Source organism: Neopsephotus bourkii, unplaced genomic scaffold, assembly GCF_033783945.1.
Source record: "Neopsephotus bourkii isolate Nb327-2 ecotype Australia unplaced genomic scaffold, CSIRO-AGI_Nbou_v1 NB_846, whole genome shotgun sequence".
Classification (NCBI taxonomy): domain Eukaryota; kingdom Metazoa; phylum Chordata; class Aves; order Psittaciformes; family Psittacidae; genus Neopsephotus; species Neopsephotus bourkii.
In genome coordinates, this window is record NW_026901342.1 from 446,948 (window position 1) to 466,925 (window position 19,978).

The following is a 19,978-nucleotide window of genomic DNA, read 5'->3' on the forward strand; positions in this document are numbered from 1 at the left end:
ATGATGTGAGGGGCAGTATCAAAAGCCTTACTAAAATACAGAAAATCTACAGATTTCTTTCTAAATTACAGAAATTCATCGCCTTCCATTCATCCATTAGCCAGGTGACCTTATCACAGAAGGAGATGGAATTAGTTAAACAAGACTGTCCCTGTGTGAGCCCTCCTCCCCCATGTCCTTTTTGTAGATTGGAATAACACTGGCTAGCTTCTAGTCAGCAGGGCCCTCCCCAGAATCCCACGTCCTTTGGTAGATGATGGAAGATGGGTCCTGCTGTAACACCCGCTAGCTCCTTCGGAACTCTGGGATGAATCCCACTAGGTGCCATTGACTTGTGAACATTCAGCTGATACAGCTGGCTCCTAACAATTCCAATGTCTACAAATGAAAAGTCACTGTTCCTGCACTTGTAGTCCTTCAGTGCAGGGGACTGGACAGCCTAACATCTATCAGTGTTATTCAAGGCTGAGGCAAAAACCACAATGAACACCTTCGCTTTTTCTTCATCCCTGTTACTCAGATGACCACGTTCAACAAGAATGTTTTCTTCAGACCTCCTCTTGCTATTAATATGCTTTTAAAATCCCTTCTTGTTATCTGAAACAACACTGTCCCATTTCAACTCTCGTTGAGCCTTGGCCTTTCGTGTCTTCTCCCTGCATAAACAAACTACAGCTCTGGACTCTTCTTGAGAAGCTTGACGTTGCTTCCAGAGAGCATACAGTTCCTTTTACTTTGTGAGCTCCAAGAGGAGTTCCCTATTCATCCAAGCTGGTCTTCTGTCCTGCTTACTTGACTTGCAACACAGTAGAATTGCCTGCTCCTGTGCTTCACATCCCAAACAACTCTTCCTCTATTCACAAAAGTAACACTAGGAGGGCATCTCTCCTAGTGAGTACCTGTGACAAGAAGTTACCTCCTACAAACTTCAAGAATTTCCAAGACCTGCTCATCAACACATGTGTTGCATTAACAGTAGCCTGAAAATTAGGGACCTTAATTGTAGAGGATAGATCTAACCTTTCATGGTGTATGCACACTCATCACACAGTATGTTAGAAATTGGAAGGGACCTCAAAAGATCATCTAGTCCAATCCCCCTGCCGGACTCCTCCCAGTCTGTAAACTCTTGGGATAAAACCAACATAGTCTACACACATGGAGATTTGGTTTTAATCTGGATTACACAGTATTCATAAATTTACAAAGAGCTCTAAGATAACAGTAATCACACTTCCCAGGAGCCATGCAGTTAAACTCACATACTTCAAATTCCTTCAGTAATGGCCCAGAAAGCACACTGAGAACCTGTACAACATCTTGGGAATTTCAATCCTTTTTCTTCTGACCAGGTGACAAGAACACTTTCCATAATAGCTGTTTCACTGAAGATTATTGCCAGTGTTAGGGCCAGAAAATAGTCGTGGTAATAACAATAACAAAACAACACAAAAGCAGACCTCTTTCACTGGATCATGGACAAGTAGAATTGAATGCAAACAACCATTTTTTGGGTAGGATTAATTTTTAGCTGGATTCCCAAACCAGCTTGTTGTTCATCAGATAAGCTCCAGGCTCAACCAAAAGGAAAGGGTGGGAAAGCATGGCTGAGAAAAAGGAGGGAAGACAGGACTACTAGAAAGCAGATTCACGAAGTTTAGACCACACTCAAATAGCTCTGCGCTTGCAGAACTTCTTTGTGCACATCTCTGCTGGTACAGTCTACTGTCACTGGCAATTTTACTGTTTTTCCCATAATGAAAGCAATGGTAATTTAAAATCAGTGCAGGTAATATGCAGAAACAAAGAAAACGTATTTTGAAACATTTCTGGAGATTAATTAGGCTTAATGACAACAGTGTGTTGCACTTCAACAACAGAAACTCCAAACTGTGTCAAGCTATGTTTGACCTGCTGCTTATTTCAAGAAACATAAAAAGCATCAACCAGAGGCGCAGCATGTGGGAGGAATGCATTTAAGACAAAATAATCTACTTAAATATCCTAATTCTTCATAAGACTGGAAAGAGGGAGGGCAAGACCACAGCAAGCTAGGCTCAGAAAGGCAACTGCCTTTGAAAGGCGCTCAGGCTCAGTAGTTGTTGCTAATGTAAGTATGATCTCCCTCATCTACTCTACTGAAAATCTACTTGCTCAGCTGACAGGATAGTTATTTCCTCTTTCATGATTCTTGAGTAATATTTTAGCTATGAGGCCTTTAAAGAGGACAAACATTTTGCCCACATTTGGGCATGCAGATTCACGATCTGAGTGTGTTTTTAATATCGAGGGATAGAATTCATCTGGCATGTAAATTCATATTCCCATTTGGATAAACCTGACACTCAAGATTTCGTATCTTACTTTAGTCAAAGTGCCCAAAATGGGATTACAATGCATCTTAATGCAATTTCTTATAGTCTGAGAAGTACTTTTAAATTGTTTAGTAACAACTGAAAGTACACCAGTAACTGTTATCAGTTACAAAAGTAAAGAATATCAAATAAAACCAAAATTAAAACCACTCTGTCATTCTTTTGTACATTCTCATAAACAAACATGATGATACACCATGTTCCAGTCATAAGAAATCACTGCTGTCCGCAAGAAAACAGGAAAAAACTTTGCAGCACAGAATGAATCAACAGGGTTTGAAAAACTGTAACTCTGAGCAAGATTCATAATAAATAAGTGGACTCTGTGGTTTATGGGCATTGATTTTCAAATATCACAAGCATACTAATAAAAATCTTACGATTATTTTTTTTTCTTCTAAATCAGTGCCCAAAAGCAAAGTCCTCTTGAACCTTTATCTGGCCTAATTACCTGGAAAAACAGAACCACACAAAATTAATTAAAAGGATACAAAATACTAATGTGCACGTTTTTCACCTCCCAAGGACCAAATGTAGGACACATGTCCAAAACAACTGACACTCAAAAAAATCAGCTCACAAAATTAAATCTCATGGGACTACCTCTGTAGTATAAATGACAATGTCTATAACCTTGATTTTATAGCTTAGTATTTCTGTATCCAGTAATTCCAAAGAAAATTAGGAGAAAGAGGAGCAGTTTGAGATTTACCATGAGAACAGCTCTGCTTCTCAAGAAGGGCCACCTAAAATGCTCGGGCAGCCACCTCTGGCTCTGCCACATGGACTCCCAAGTCACAACCCCAACTTGCCGGGGAGTCAGCCCCTCCATAACCCACAGCCAAGAGCAGTGCTCTGGCAGTTGCAACTCCTACCTGCAGCCAGCAGCAGCTCACACCACCTTGGTCTAACAGAGCAACACAGACCCAAACCAGCCATGTCTCAGCTCCCACTATCACAAAAAAACACACTCCTAACACATTTCAAAAGCTAACCAAGATCCAGACTAAAATAGTTAGGGTTTTTTTCCCTATATTCCTACAGGGATCATATGGCTTTGATGATTAATAAAATTCTGAATTCCTAATTAATAAATTTCTTGTAATTTACTTGCCCTTTGACTTACTAAAATTCATGCATCAATGCTTGCCTTTAGCTGAAATATGAATATCGAGCAGTTTTGCAGTATTAACTTTTCCATTCTGATAAACCAGGCTCTTCCAATCTGAAGATGGAGAAGAAAGAGCCTAATCACATTTCTCTGCACCTGATTCAGCTTCAGTTCATCCTTCCTGACTGCTGGTGATCACATTTGTCTGCAGCACTCCAAACATAAAGCAGCATTAACTGCATTTCCCCTTACATGTAATACATTTTCTCGTGGCTGCATCATGAACACATGATCATACTTTAACCATTAAATACACTGTATTAATTAATACATTAAATACATTAATACAGGTGGCTTTCCTCCTCTGTTTCCCCCAAAACCCACTTACAACTTTACAGCATACATTTTTGTTGGGAGTCAAAAGATACAAGTACTTGCTGCTTATACAACTGAATTTCATCCACACCATTTCCCACCATGTCCTTCTAGGGAAGACCCCTTCATATAATGAGTAAGCTGACACTAGCAGCTCACCTACTGTTGAAACTTAGAAGTCCTGTGCCTCTCATTCAGTATCCACAAAACATCTGCCTATTTGCAAATACTGACCCACTTCATCACTCATTAGGCCTGTTCTGCTTTTGTAGGAGTTAATACCAACTTGTGAGGTTGAGATCACCAAACCATGCAATGCAATACTTAAGTCATAGGGGTATGTTTTCGAATACAGCAGCTACGGCCAGGCCAAAAGGACTATTCAAAATATAAATATAAATATTTTTTTTTTTTTTTTTTTTTTTTTTTTTTTTTCACCAAAGACATGCCCCCAAAACCTAAAAATCAATGACTTATATAGCTTCATGGAGACTTTTAAGAATCTCTTCCTTAGAGCACACCACTCAGCGTGCTACACAGTCACGTGAGTTCTGGTGCAATGCTAACTGGGTTCAGAGCACCTTCGTACTTGTGCTGCACTACCAACGCATCCACTTTGCTCTTGTGGTTCATCATCTCTGCCACCAAGGAAGAAGTTGAGCCCACATGCACATTATCAAATTTCCTCCGAGAGCAGGTCCCCTTTTCTCCCAGGCTCCAACCAGAAGCTGCCCAACCTTTACAGCTATACAGCCCTCAGCACAGAGGACAAATTCAGTCTTGGGTGTTGCAAATGCACATTCAGCATAACCAGAGCTGCTCTCATTGATTCCAGGAGTATTTTGGGATTCTGCAACCCCTCATCTGGCCATCTCACGGAAGCTTTGCCCTTATAAAGGGCAGAAAGATGGAAGCAACCAGCCACTAAGGAATTTACCACCTATCTGAAAGCTCTGTAAAATTTGATTTCTGTTTCCTGTGCATGTATCTCATCATGGAGGACGGTATATTTGGTCGGATATGTAATGCTTTTCATGTTTCCTCTGTACTAGCAGTACAGAATGAAGAAGAAAAACCCACATGGTAGCCATATCACAGTACTTAGAAGAGAAAAATTAATTCAAGGGAACATAATTTAAATCACACCTGAGCTGTATTAGTGAAGTCTCTTAACCATGTCTCATTTAATGCTACTTTAGAAAGCAAGAGAGAGGCCAAATAAACAGAGAAATGAAATCTACCACTCCTGCTTATTTACACAGAGGCTGACAAAGACAGTCTGGATTCATTCAATCTGACAGGCACACCAGGAAACACTAATCTGTGTCAGCAGTTCTTTGCACCATCTTTGTGGTACACCCCAGTGCTGGCTTACTGCCACAGCAGGATGTCACTTCCAGACTCCACAGCCAAGAGGAAAAAAGACAACAAACCCAAAACCAATGACAACCACCCCCCAACTCCTCTACTGGGTTGCTTTTACAGTCCTAGACTGTAAAGAACATCACATGTTCTTACTGCAACAGCATTAGAACTCTGCCTACAAACATGTCTGGAAAGGATAAGGATGCACCACATAAGCAGAATCAGACCAGCGCTCAGCAAGTGTTATGCACCTTCTTGCGACAAGAACTGAATTTGGCTAAGATTTTTCCACATAGTGCCTTTTCAAGCACCTGCAGGTGCACAGCAGCACAAGATTTGCTTCCTGACAGCTGTAATCATTCAGCTAGTCATTCCCATTCTTGAGAAGCTGCTCTCTGACTACATACACTGCATATGAGTGGCCAAGACCGCTTGGCTCAAGGTCAGAGATCCTTACCCTTTCTTTGTCTGGGTGCCATTAATGGTAAGGACAGCCACAGCTTCTGTTTAGAAGCTTACCTGTGTGGGCACTGACACAGGTCTGCAACTTCCTTCCCTTCCTACTACACATACTCGCCTTTCTAGACTAGGACTTCGATGCAGCTTGGTCCCCTTGCTCAGCAGTCCCTCCCCAGCCCCTCTGCAGGTGAGTTTGGATGGCCTGTTTCTCCTGCCACATGGCCCCCACAAACCCCTTCAGTTCTATCCTCAAACCCACCTGAAGCACAGTCCTCCTCATGCTTTGGCCCCCATTAGTACAACCCAAACCACTGAGGTTCTCATGGTGAAGAGCACGGTAGACCAGTGTCAGAAACACGCAACTACCAGCCTGTTTAGGAAAGCTGCCTTAACTGTTTCCATGGATCCCCACAGGGAAAGAGCCAGAGGCTACCACAACTGCAACCGACTTGCATGGCTCATTAAAGAAGTCCATGTACCATGAACAGTACCCATTCTTCAGCCTGGGAGCCTCTACTTGCCCAAGTCTGAGCATTTACATGTCCCATTCCTGTCACCTTGGAGGCAGCAGCTACCAACAAACAGAAAGTCAGGGTGTGGAGAGAAGCAAAGGCAAAAACCAGACTCATCGAACAGATTATCCCAACGCATAAGCTGCTCCCACAAGAAGCAGCACAGGGAGGGAGAGATACAAAATTCCTGACATTCTCAGCTGGCAATGAGTGAATGGAAAAATGCTATGCGTGAAAGCCACTATCAGATACCATTAGCACTTTGTAACCTTGAGTAGTTTTCCCTGCATGATTGAAGGCTGACATTCCAGTTCTCAGGATTTGCAAGCTGAATAAATCAGGAAAAATCTGTCTGCTTCTGACCTACATGTATTTTTTGCTAGCTAAATTTAAGAATAATGAGCGTTTTTCTCAAACATGTAAAATTCTAAAAGTGAAGAAGGGAAAAGTTCCAACACTTTGCCATACATGATGCAAGTTTGTTGGTGCTTAAGAAACAACACATCCACACGCATCTCTTAATTTACCGTGCTTTATGCTCACTCTAAAAATAGCAAAAATAACATATTCACTTCCTAGCTCTAATGCCACTGGTGCTCTCACAAGCACACATACTACCAAGTCACCTGCTGACCTCTACAGCACGCAAGAGAGCAGTAGCTCACTGCAGGGAGGTGCTTGCACCATATAGAAGGAGCCACTTCCATGCTGACTGAGTTCTGGGCTATCATCAGCATCACCTATATAAAACTGTAGAGCAAAATCCAGCAGAAGTTAATTCAAGTCATTGACAGGTGGTGTTAACTCCTCTCAGGATAGTCTGGTTTCAGGAGACATCCATAAGCTCAGTGATTAGGTTGCTCAGTTTAGCAAATACGTCCCAGTCAAGACTGCAGCAAGGACAAGTACTCCTCTCAAGGAGCAGTTTTCACACCCTAACTTGTGTCTTAGAATCACCAGGACAGCTACTGGCACTCAGACAAGAGGGGGCTATAAAGCGCTGTAGATCTTCCATCAGTCAGCCTTTGACTTGAAATGGAGAAGTTAATAACATAAGCACACGGCTCAGGGTAATTCCTATCAAATTTAAATTGGGCTCTAGTAATTGAGGCTCCTTCTATTAAACAAAATTAAAAATCCCACAGTTCAGCACACTACATTTTAAAAGGACAGAGATAAATTTTCCTGCCCTAGAAACACAGCCCTCAGGCTCCCTGACTATTTGCTACAATATTCCTCAGCTGGCAAAAAGGAAAGCTGGCAGCAACCCAAGGTATTCACACAAAGCATTGTAATTAGAAACTACTTAGGGCACCATATATGCTAATAAAAACATCATTAACTAACTTGTGAAGAGTCTCTTCTTAGGGGAGGGAATCTTTGCTAACAACAACATAATTGTTGTGCACTGAAGTCCTGAAGTCCACAGCAACAATTTGAAGCTGGGGGGGGGGGCAGGGGGGAAGTGAAGATAGGGAAAAAGAGACATTTGGAAGATGGTGGGGTGGAGGGAAAGTGATTCTGAGGAACAGAATAAAGCAGGCTTGTCTAACAGCACAATGGCATAAAGCAACTGGGTCTGCAGAGAGTAGTACTTAGGCACAGAAAAGTAAGGGATTTTGCTAAGTGTGCTGCCAGTTTGAGATTCTCTCGATCCAAAAAAGGGAAAAAAAGGAATAAGATAAAAGGATTAAGAAGCTCCCTCCTTTTGTAATTAAGTAAAATGTGAATTTTCCGCAGCAAAGAGCTGCCAGAGAGCCATGTACCCTCTCCAGGATCTCCTCCAGGACACATGCCAAGCTTTTGCTCCCACCAAGGCTATCATGGAAATGCTTTTGATCTCCATTTTTTCTGCGCTGTTTTCATTCTGCAGAAGTGACATTTCTCATTATTTCCCCACAAAATTGCACTTCTGGCTCCTTCACTACTCTTGCCTGCAATTCCAAGTTTCCTGACACAGAAGAAATAAAATACTGTACCTATTATCCATATGAACCAGAAGTTATTTGTTCTCCATGACCAATCTCTGGCTGGCTGGCCTGTATATTAAGCTGCTTCAACTAACTCAGTTATTCCTAAAAGCTTTTAAACCCAACAATGACCAGCGTTTCCAAAGGCTTGTAACATGACAAGTGGCTATCTGAAAGTTGATTCAATGCCTCAAGGGGGTGCTGAGTGCTTCCAGCTGGCTTCTCTGAGCACCCAGGATACAACTCCTTTTCAGAAGCAGCCGCACGGATTTCCAGTTTCTCCCAGCTGACTGGAGGCGGCCAGCAGGCACACTGGTTCTCATAGAGCATTGCTGAAATAAGCGCTTGTGACTAAGGTACTGATGAGTGGTTTCTCCACAGTCTCCAAGCTGGCATTTTCCCAGTTTGTTGTGCAGAGAAACTCATGAAAAAGGAGAAGAAAACTCATGAGAAAGGTGAAACTCAGGAACGAGGAGCACAGACCTGCTGCTGTTATTTCCACCTGCCTCCTCTACCATGCTTAAGGTTTGAGATTATTGGCATAATAAGGCTTCAGTTAAATCGCAACCAGGGCTCCTCTGCTGTGAAGGCTCCACATCAGCATGTAGACACAGCAACAGCTGGGGAAGCACAGGGCACCCTGACCCCAGAATAAGCACATGCAAGCCCTATGCTTGGCCTTGCATTTAGGAGAACATAGCCAAAGGCAGGCAATGTTGAAAAAGCAGGAAGTTCTAAACACAGCTATCAGCATTGACAAAACTTCCAGACTACAGCAGTGGAACATGAAGCCTCACAGAAAAATTGCAAAGAACAAGGGAAGAACAACAAGCCTCAGAGCAGAAAAACCACTCGGAATACATGTATTAGTACATTATGAAAACCAGCAATTGGCCCAGGGGTTGGGCGAGGCTGGAAGCTTTGGTTCATCACTGTTGTAAGGAAGATTACGAGAAAGAGATTAACAGTGGGAGAAATTTGTTCCTGAACAGCAGATGAGAAGGAGCAACACAAGACAAAGTAACCAAAATCCCAGATACAAATTAAAGTGAGTAAGGTACTGAGAAGCATCATATGTTTAGCTGTAAAATGGGGATGGCTCTAATACAGAGAATGACCTGGAACAGTAGGGACCTCACCCTGGGAAACTTGTCTCAGTAGCTGGCACTCAACATCCACTGACTTTGTTTACTCTATCACTCCAGTTTCATAAAGTCCTAGTGAAGGATTGGGAATACATCGTACAGAGAAGAAAAAGGTGGTCCCTGGCTTGAAGAGGTTACAATTTACAACTAGACATCAAAACCTGTAAGATAAAACTTATTTGTAATATATTCTGAGCAATTTAACCAGGTTTGTGGTGGTCACTGCTCATCACTGTTGAGCACAGAAAAAGGAAATAAAAAAAAGGCAGATGTTTGAAAAATTATGAGCTTAAAAAATGCAGAGGAAACATAAGGGACTAGATAGGAAGGATGGACTCTGTGCCCTAGAGTCAGAGCTCAGTCACAGATTTCCTGGCTCAAATGAGGCAGTGGTTAGTTCAGTAAATATGACTTTATTAATATTCACCTACTTTAAAGAAAAGCTTTGAAAGCCTTAAGACTATGTGAGAAAACAGATTAATACTTCTATCTAAATGTCAAGAACTGAGTTTTGTGTGCTGAAGAGCTAAAAGGGAAAATGAAAAGAATGCAGAGGAGGGCAGCAGAGGGGAGAGAGTAAGCAAGGAAACTCAAATCATGGGAAAGAACCTCAACCTTTGCTACCTCCTGCAATAATTGTTTAGTTATCAGCTCCAGACCACGCAGAAATGGAAAAAACAAGATTTAAGGAAAGGCATTATGCTATACTTCAAATATGTTTTTCAAGATCTGTTTTCCCGTAATAAATAACATACTGAACTGCTAAGTGCCAGTAGATTTCATGAGGGCTACTTTACATCATGCTGCACATTGTAAATAAAAGCACAAGCATTTCCTGCACTTAAGAGCAAAAATCTTCATCACCTGCAATTCACATACAAGGTATGGAGAATACAGTGGGATGTATGAGGACTGACATTACAGCCTGTATAACCACCTCATTTTACCCCAACCTAACATGAGCATAACTGTATTTCTCTATGAACAAGATCACTGCAATTTCACAAGAAAGTCTGAAGATATTTTAAAACACGTGCATAGGGTTTTCCACGTCTTTCAAACTTCTCAGGATAAATGCCGGCATGTCTTAAATGAACTCTACAGTTCTACAGCATATTACTGCATACTACTGCTTGAGGCTATTAAAAGAAACAAACGACCAACTAGGCTTACATACAGTCAACATAATGCACATGAGCCCCATTTTGCCTTTTTTTTTTTTTGAAAAGCCAAATGAAAAGGTGCTTAATTTGAACAATTCACTTCACACACTTGAAAAATCAAGATGAAAACCCTAAGTGATTCAGGTTGCTGGTTCTAATTTCCCAAAATACTAACAGCAGACACAACCTGTGCCCATATTCAATGTCCCAACTCAGGACAACCACAGAGGCATAGAATGGTTTAGTTTGGAAGGGTCCTTAAAGATCATCCAGTTCCAACCCCCCTGCCATGGGCAAGGACATCTTCCACTAGACTAGGTTGCTAAAAGCCCCTTCCAACCTGGCCTTGAACACTGCCAGGGATGCAGCAGCCACAGCGTCTCTGGGCAACCCATGCCAGTGTCTCACCACTCTCACAGTAACAAATTTCTACCTAGTATCTAATCTGAATCTACTCACTTCCAGTTTAAACCCATTCCTCCTTGTCCTATAGCTACATGTCTTTGTAAAAAGTCCCTCTCCGTATTTCTTGTAGACCCCGTTTAGGTACTGGAAGGCTGTTATAAGGTCTAACTGGAGCCTTCTCTTCTGAACAAGCCCAGCTCTCTCAGCCTGTCTTCACAGCAGATGTGCTCCAGCCCTCTGATCATCTTTGTGGCCTCCTCTGTACTCACTCCAACAGGTATTTGTCCCTCTTGTGTTGGGGTCCCCAGAGCTAGATGCAGCACTGCAGGTGAGGTCTCACGAGAGCAGAGTAGAGGAGCAGGATCACCTCCTTCGACCTCCTGGTCACGCTAATTTTGATGCAGCCCAGGATACGGTTGGCTTTCTGGGCTGCAAGCACACACTGCTGGGTCATGTTGAGCTTCTCATCAACGACCTAAGCTCAGACCACCCACCAGCCCATGTGCTGGAAGTCAAGTGCTTTCCAACACCAACAAAAGCTGACAAATGTAAACCTGATGAAACCAGAGGGGAGCTGGAGGTAGCTTGGGCACTGCCTGAATTGTCCTGAGGAAACTGGCTGACGATTCATCTTGCCTCTTCATTTTCCCCACCTGTGAAACTGGAACCTATTTCTTGGTGACTGCTGAGCACCTGCTTTGCAGAGCCTTGCCAAGATTCAAGTCTATACTTACAAAGTCTTCTGAAGATGAAAGTTTTAGATAAAGTATGCCAACACATTAAAAGAGACCTTGGGTAACAAAGACATACAGCAATGCAATACTCACCCGTTCCTGACCAGCTGTGTCCCAGATCAGAAACTTATGAAGCTCATTCCCACAAGGCACTGTTTTAGTCATGAAGGATGCTCTGAAAAGAAGGAAGCAGCAGAAATCTGTAACACAACCAGCACTCTGAATATGCAACTCACAGACCACAGCAAGTTCTGATGGGTTAGACCGCATATGAGGAAACTCCAAAACCTTGATAAAATTCCTACAGAAGTGAAAGTCTCCCTTTTCTCAGATAAAATATATGATACCTACATATCTATCCTAAACGCAGGTAAAAGCCTCTGAGGTTCAGGGGGCATTTGTACACAGGCCCAGGAACACAAATGCTCCTGCTGCTCACACTTCTGCTAACAGCTACCTCCATCTTCTCAGTGATACGGGCCCAAGAAAAAGGCATCAGCCAGCATCATACCAGGCAACAAATGTGCAGTTTTTCAGTTAAACCTAGAATACTGGATCACCAGGGAACAGAAAAGTCACCTTGTGGAATGCATATGGTGAACAAATGGAAAAAAGTTCTTCCCTCTCTCACCTCAGATGAATGAAGTCCTTGTGGCTTCTGGGTTTTGTAGAAGTGATTTCTCTGTGCTTTCACAGTGATTTTTGTTCTTTTAGGAAAGAAGGCTGCAAATTCATAGGCTTTTTCTATATTACAGCATTTCACTTGAAAGCTGCCTAGGAGACCCCCAAACTCTATCAGATTCCCACCCCCCATCCTGTGTGGACACTGATGAACAATTTCTGTTGTGGTAACCTTCTTCCTGGCTCATAAAGATGCATTTGATACAATGCACTGTCATTACAAAAGCACTGAATTATATCAAACAACGTGTCACTGATCAAAACATTTCCTGAGGATGATATACGAGAGTTCTCCTCTACAGCCAACTGAAAATCATTGGAATTTAACAATACTGCACTGCTTATAAAAATATTAAGGCCAAAAAAGCAACAGCGTTTTCATTGGTTGTTTTCTGGTGTATGCTTTCAGCTGCCACTCTCCTCAAAGCATTAAGTAACACTTTACAGCTTCAAAACCAGGAACTTCAGAGCTGCAGCAGCTACTGTAGATTGTATATTGTAGATTGTATATTTAAAATATTTTATTAATTTGAAAGAAAATAAAACCCTTATCTGTATAGACAAGTAATATCACCCACGTGCAAGGCAGCCTTCATGCTTTAATTTTCAAATGGAAAAAAAAAATCCTTTTACTTTTCATAATTATGATAACAGAGGGAAAAATATTTTTCCTATTTGAGCAGAAGACATTTACTTAGCAACAACAGCTACTTGGGGAAAAAGGCTGCTGGTGATTTAGAAGTAAAGAACCATTCAAGTTCCCATCAATTCCTTCACTGCAAGTGTCCTTTAGTCAGTAATGTTATTCATTACTTGCTTCCTTTCTCGCTGTCCATTTTCTCTATTCATCACATTGAGCAGTACAAAATTGCCCTGGAACTTCAACGTGCAACTTCCAGCTGAAAATCCTTCATGCATTGAAAGGCAGAGCTTTAAAAGCTGTCATCTAACCCTCTAAACAACACAAGGCAATCAATACCAACCCTTCACAGATTATTCAAGACAACTCTAACACACAAGCCAGGTCAGCCCTTCCCACCCAAATCACTCCTTCATAAACACTGCATATGAGCTTCCTTTCCTGTAAGAGAACAACAATTTTCAAAATATTCCAGGTAACACAGGACTTGACAAATTTGTCCCCAAGATGTTAAAAGAAAAAGATCTGAAATTAAAATCAACTACAGAATGTTGTGGTTTACGCAGACACAGAATTAATAAGGTTCTGATGGTTTGACACATGGAAGCTCAGCAGTTTTTAAAGAACAGGTATGAATTAACTATACTTAAATTGCATTGTCCCTCTTTTGAGAAAGGCGGGATAACATGATACATCCCAAACCTAGATGAAAACTTGTCCACACCTGCGAAGACAGTGTCCATATTCCAGCCCAGCCTGGCAGGACACACAGCACAGATCTATGTGTGTCAACAAGGGCTCTCCATGGTTCTTTTTCCATTACCCTTCTATGGGGTGTCCTGGTCGTTGTGCAAACCACAGCCTCTTGGGATGTGGGGTTTCAGTTCTTTAAGCTCTCAGGATCAGGTTTTGATACCTCATTGACCAGTAGGAACTAAAATTACTTTAATCCTAAGGTCCTACGACCAAAATACAATCTAAAGTGGGAAGCTCTTGACAAGACAAAAAAGACAGCAGCTGAGTAAGACATCTAAGAATCTCTTGGTGTAAGATGAGTGAAGAAAAACAAAACAGAACAGCTTGAAGTCATGGCCATGCACAACACCAGACAATACTGCATGGTTCTGGACAGTCCCAGGAAAAGAGGCTATTTCAAGAGTCACCATTCAGAGGAGGAGAATGGCAGAGCTCTTTTAGCCTCTCCATAATAAGACTATGCTCCAGTACAGTAAGCTGAGGGACCCTCTGTATTCCCAGAGCAGGGAGAGCAGAGCAGACTTGGTTTGGAGCAGCCCCACACTCTCTAAACACATAGTATGAGCTGAAAGCATTTAAAGGAGAGTAAAGAGTTGAGTGAGAATGATAAACTGGGGGCAGAAAAGGCATACAGTATTCATAGACTTGAAAGCAAGGAAAAGAAAGGAGCTCAACAGAAGGCTGTGAGTTAAAAAAACATACAGAAGAAAAAAGATACTATGTGTGGTACTTACCCAATAGTAGGGCTAATATTGTGGTCAAAGTGGTCTTGGACAAATCGACAAACAATGCTTGATTTCCCAACCCCAGTATCCTGAAAATAAAGGAAAGCATGGCAGTGAGTTCAGAGGAGCCTCCATATCAACACTTCACCTTAAGAAATAGCCCAATATAAGATGAGAAATTAAATCCCCTCTTGTGGCCAGTGGGGCAGGTTAAACATTTCAAAAGAAATGTGAGCATAAGGATTACCCTTTTCAAAGGTCAGCATTGTGAATGGAGCTCCCTGGTCCTCTTCCCAACACTCCTTCCTCTCCAAACCTTGTGTGGTTTTGGGTGGATTTTACATTCCTGGTGCAAGGACTGCAGTACTTCAAGCACAGCCATTTACTTGCACAAGAAAATCCTGTGCTTTCAGAGACATGGCACATTACCCAGCAAAGCCAGAGAAATAATTTCATTCTGGCCTGTTGCAAGGTCAGCCCAAGTATGCTCCCAAAACAGATTGCTAACACCAAACAACACCAACAGTTCTAACTTAGTGGGATAAACCTTTTCATGGCAAGATACACAAGCCTGCTTGGTGGAAACTTTGCAGAGACTTCAGGTGGTTTTTAAAAGGCAGAAATCCAAAGATGTAGGTCCCCAGAGCTATCCACATGCAGGTTGTGTTACTAGACTGCAGTGAAATAGCATTACTTTAAATGCAACACAACCTGCTCTATACACTGCAGTGTGGCAGACTGCTTTCATTTGCAGGAACAGTCTTTTTTTCCTCTCCCCACAATCAGAAAGGAAAAACAACAGCAGTACAGTACTGGAATAAAATTCAGAATAACCTGGGAGTGGGGGAAAGCCTGGCATTATACAGAAATACTAATTTAGGCAATTAAGATATCAACAACTCCCCCAGAATTCGGCATTTTTCAGTTTGCCTCTGTTATTCACAAAGCCTTGGATGACAAGTAGAACAACTTAAATTATACAGGGATTTATCAAGGAAGAGGAATAGCAATATTGCTGTCTCCCACAGAATTGCAAAGAGCCTCCTTAGAGATGAAAAGGATGCCAGGAAATCGATCCTGACCTTTCCAAGACATTAACAATGACAGCCCAGGGTCCAATCTAACTCATTAAAAAGTCAACAGAAAGTTTTCTATTAATTTCATTGGAAGTGATTGCAGAACTACCACACTGCACCAGGCAGTTCCATTCGAACCCACATTTTAGGACACTCGACTAATTTACACAAACCTCTCAGAAAGTGCCAGGACAAGACAATACAGTTTGTTGAGAGCACCATGCACACAGCTGCATATTACAAAACGCAGGCTTTGCCCACACTTAACTACATAGATATAAAAAATTAAAAAAGGCTTTGCCTTTCCTGTAATCAACTTTCCAGTATTTCATCTTCTTTTTGAATATGAAAACAAAGCCTGTACTAAGATTTCCTTTCACCATGCTTAAATGAAACTATTGCCACTGCAAGCCAAGTCTTCATAGACACCACTTATTAGAAAACTGTCATTTAAACTCTCATATTTAATTCAAAGCTGTCCTTAGTCAGCTTAAAAGCCCTAATAAATGTTCATGCTACACAGACGGTTGTTTATCTACCGTGTTCAATCAATAACGAAAAAAAGATCTAAGAGAGGACCAGTGTATAAAAACAGCCACGTAGCCTTTGATCAACAGCAGCAACACATCCTGTTGCTATTCCCAAATTTGGCCTTCACTATCAATTCCAGCTAACATCTCTGTATAATTACTACACCAGGGTGCCAAAATACATTACAAAAAGTCCTCTGCACCAAAACTGAGGATCTAATTATTATTCCAGATTTTAAATGTTGTGGAAAAACCAGAACTACCATCCACTGGGTGTGAGAAATTACATTTCCCTCTTGTGGGGAGACAGACTTTCTGCCACTGTATTCTAAACTATGCATTGACTCCCATGACCTGATGATGCTTTAGTTTCATCTGCATCCCTCGGTTCCCTTGACAGGTCACTCAGAAGGGCAGCTGCAATTACAGCTCCTGAACAAAAGGAGCTGATTCTCTGGCAGAGATGTGACATCCACAAGTGTGGATTAAAGCTTAGCTCATTTTCCTGGAAACTCTTACCTCTTCATCTTTCATGGCTCTTACTAACGTTTCATGATAATGTTAAAGGAACTTTAAACATATCTATTGCTCTCGCATCCCTCACAAGGAGCATGGCTAGAGTTAAGCATACACCAGGCATACCAATAGCCCTCAAGAAGCTGAAAGGCATTCGTACACTTTGCTCCTGGGGTTGCTTGGACTACTGAGAGAGCTAAATTTAACCTTTGTGTAACTCCAGTGAAAGCAATGGATTTAGACCACAAACAAACCTGGTTTTAGGGTGACCACTGTTGCAGCCAATGGTCAGTGCTTTCCAGGAGCCAGGCAATTTATCGCACCAAGGTGTTCAGTTAAACGAGCACTCCCAGCTTCTGTTTTGTTTCCTGGATGATACAAACAGCCAGCTATAGGAGTCTAATTAAAGCACAGAGGGGAAGGAAGTGAAAGAGAAAAAGCTTCCTACTTAAGGCAGTGATTATCATTCCATCACAGGATCTGAAACTACCAAGGCAGTCCATGTGACTGTACTCGCACCCATCAAACAAGACCCTCACTTGTCTGAAAGCAAAGCAAATCATGGTGTATGAACATGATATAACTCGAAAACTTAACAGAAATCTTTCACTGCTAACCTGACCTTATCTTTTACTGACAATAGGGAACTATCAAGTCAATCTCACAGAAGTCAAGGAAAGCAAGGTTGCTTCAAAGAAGTAGAAAAGGCATTCATCCTCAGCAATGCGTTGAAATTAAACCTCCTTGCTAAGGCTGTACAAAGCTTTCCTGCTACCATCTGCTTTGTCCTTTACTATATGGTCTTCCTCTACATGCATCTCTTTCCCTAACATCTGAGGGACTGATCAGTTTTGTTCCTTTTTCTTCAAACAATTGTAACAGAGTTACCAAGCCACATGCCTGTGTAATATTTAGGCATGCAGAGAACTGATTTTTCTTAGTTCTCAAAGTTCTGCTTTTTACCAGATTTCTACATGCTCCAGTCATTTTTTCTTTTTTGTTTTGCTCCATGTTGGTGTATATAAAACATCAAACATACACCAAGGAATAACATTTTGTCTTATCTAAAAGGTCACACTGGTATGGAGTTGAGTGGATTGGACCAGTTTCAGAAACTGAGAGCATGATCTCAGGAGTTACATCCCGCTTTAAGGAACAGATACTGCAATTCTCCAGAAAAATCCTTACCCATGGAAAATCCAAGGGTTTCAGCATTACTAACTGACTCATCACAATCAAGAGCACACTCCATGAAAGGAGTGTCAAGAAAGGAGTGAGTATAAAACAATTATTCTGAATCAAGAAGTTCGCGATGCATTTGATAACCCACTCATGGGACCAACTGCATGCTTTGCTTTTCTCCTTTCTTCTCCAGAAGCCTTGTAGGACACTTACAAAATACCAGTTATAAACAGCATTGTACCAAGATAAGCAAAAGGAGTGGGGAGGAAGGAAAGGAGTAAAAATATAATCCACCGTAAGTAAATTGCTATTACTTCACCACAAGTAGCTACAACTTCAGAATCTCCCACTGGTCAGCAAAATGGATTTGGAAATCTGAAACCGTATCAGATGATTCTGATAAATATGAGGAACCAGTGCAAGCATGACTATTTCCTGATTTTTACCCGTTAACCTGAAAAGACAATTTCTGCTCTTCCAAATTCCATTACTCACAGATTGAGGCGGGAGGATTTTCAGAGCTCTAGAATGGAGAGCAGCGTGCCACAAAACACAGTGATTCCACCCACACTCCTGCTCATGGAGAACCACCCCACTTGGCTCTTCTCAGCTCTCATTACTGTAAAGGAGATGAGACAGTATTTCAAGCCAGCAGAATTGCAGGATGCTGGCAATTCATTTGCAGGCAATCAACGACTGAGCTGCTGATTTCTTCTGGCTGATTTGCAGCAGCACAGAGGAAGATTATATAAAAAAAAAAAAAAAAAAAGAAAAAAGGGAAAAAAAGAAAGCAGAAGTTCAATACGAGCAATATATCAAAAAAGAAAACCATTTTCCCATTACAAGTAGGCAGTTGGTATATTCCTCTGTTCATTGTTTCAGATGCATTTATTCTGACAGAAAAACTAATGCAGAAAAATTTAGCTCTTTAATTTAAATTTGGATGCCTCATTTATATCTTTGCACAGCCACAAGACCCAGTTCTCCAAGCACTCTCCCAAATTGAAGGGAATCCTGTAAACACGTCCCTGATTAGGATTCTAGTCTTTAGCCTTAGTATTATAATAGCTTTTAATAGATTCAGATGGGTCAAGACCTATTGTGCTGAACAAACTAAACTCTTCATGTAAATTCTGTTTACATCTGAAACAGAATAAATGATGAATTCACAAAAAATTCACACATATCGTGACTGATGACTAAACAGCAGCCCTATAATTATGCACACTGCTGCAAGAGCTTTTTTAGCCTTGACTACGCAGACTATGTTAACACATAGGGCATTTTTAATATATATGGAATTGGGAAAAAAACATGCAAAAATCCTTTTATGACTCTAGGATTTTGAAAAAGTAAATAAAACAAGAATTCTAGACAGTACTTCACATGAGGAAATGGCACATTCACATAAGAATGGATATGCTTGGTTCTCCCTTCTGTCCTCCCACTTGCGAAGTAAGAAAAAAATAAAAGAACATCTGGTTTGTAACCACCACAGATCTCATGACTAACTTCCCATTTCAGATCTAAAAGAGGCTTGAGATACCCTGGAGATGGGTGCCACAAAAGTCTGCATTGAGAAGTAATGGAGAACTGATCTCTATAAAACAGGGATCCAACACACGGCTCCTTCAGAAAGATCGGAGTATTCCCATCAGCTTAGATAAAGCCAGGATTCAATCCATGGTATTTCAATTTGTATAGATTTTTACAAATTGAAAGTGTCTGTCTCTCGAAAGCATTGCTTGTAATAACCAAGATTCATTGAGACACGATCTACAGGGAGAGGTCTCATTAAAACTGTCTGGGTTTAACATGCATTAGTCTTACACATCAGAAGAATGATCATGCCCTAGCAACCTGGCGGGTATTAATACCAAGTGCTCAAAAAAACACAGGTAAAGCAGATTTTATTTCAACGATAATACGAGAAGTACTTGAAAGTGACAAGTCTTTATCCTTTGCATAAGCAAGAAACTGACCTCACAGCTCACACAGCTTCCACAGAACTCAGTAGGACTCTCCTGCACCTCACAGGGGGAATGTGTCTGCCTCTCAGAGCTCTACTGCAATGGGGATCCCCAAAATCTGACCTACTAACCCACCCTAGCTTCAAAGCATCATGAGCATCTGGCAGCTCAGCCCTTCCTCTGAGAATCCCTGATCACAACAGTTTCAAGAGTGTGACCAATGCCATCAGGGCTGATGTAGTGTAACCCCAGGGCAGCCTCCCATGGCATAGCTTCTTCGTCAAGCAT

The 19,978-nt window shown here is 41.5% G+C and overlaps 1 protein-coding gene across 2 annotated transcripts in view; it reads right to left on the reverse strand.

Annotated features, from left to right (window-relative positions):
* The window catches only part of RAB31 (RAB31, member RAS oncogene family), a 65,265-nt gene that overhangs the window by 25,097 nt on the left and 20,190 nt on the right, over positions 1–19,978 (reverse strand). For both annotated transcript variants that reach the window (XM_061356303.1, XM_061356302.1), the window contains exons 2-3: positions 14,426–14,505; positions 11,708–11,789 (exon numbers count right to left, since the gene is read on the reverse strand). In XM_061356303.1, coding sequence (XP_061212287.1) covers positions 11,708–11,789; positions 14,426–14,505 — 162 coding nt within the window. The remainder of the gene's footprint in view (positions 1–11,707; positions 11,790–14,425; positions 14,506–19,978) is intronic.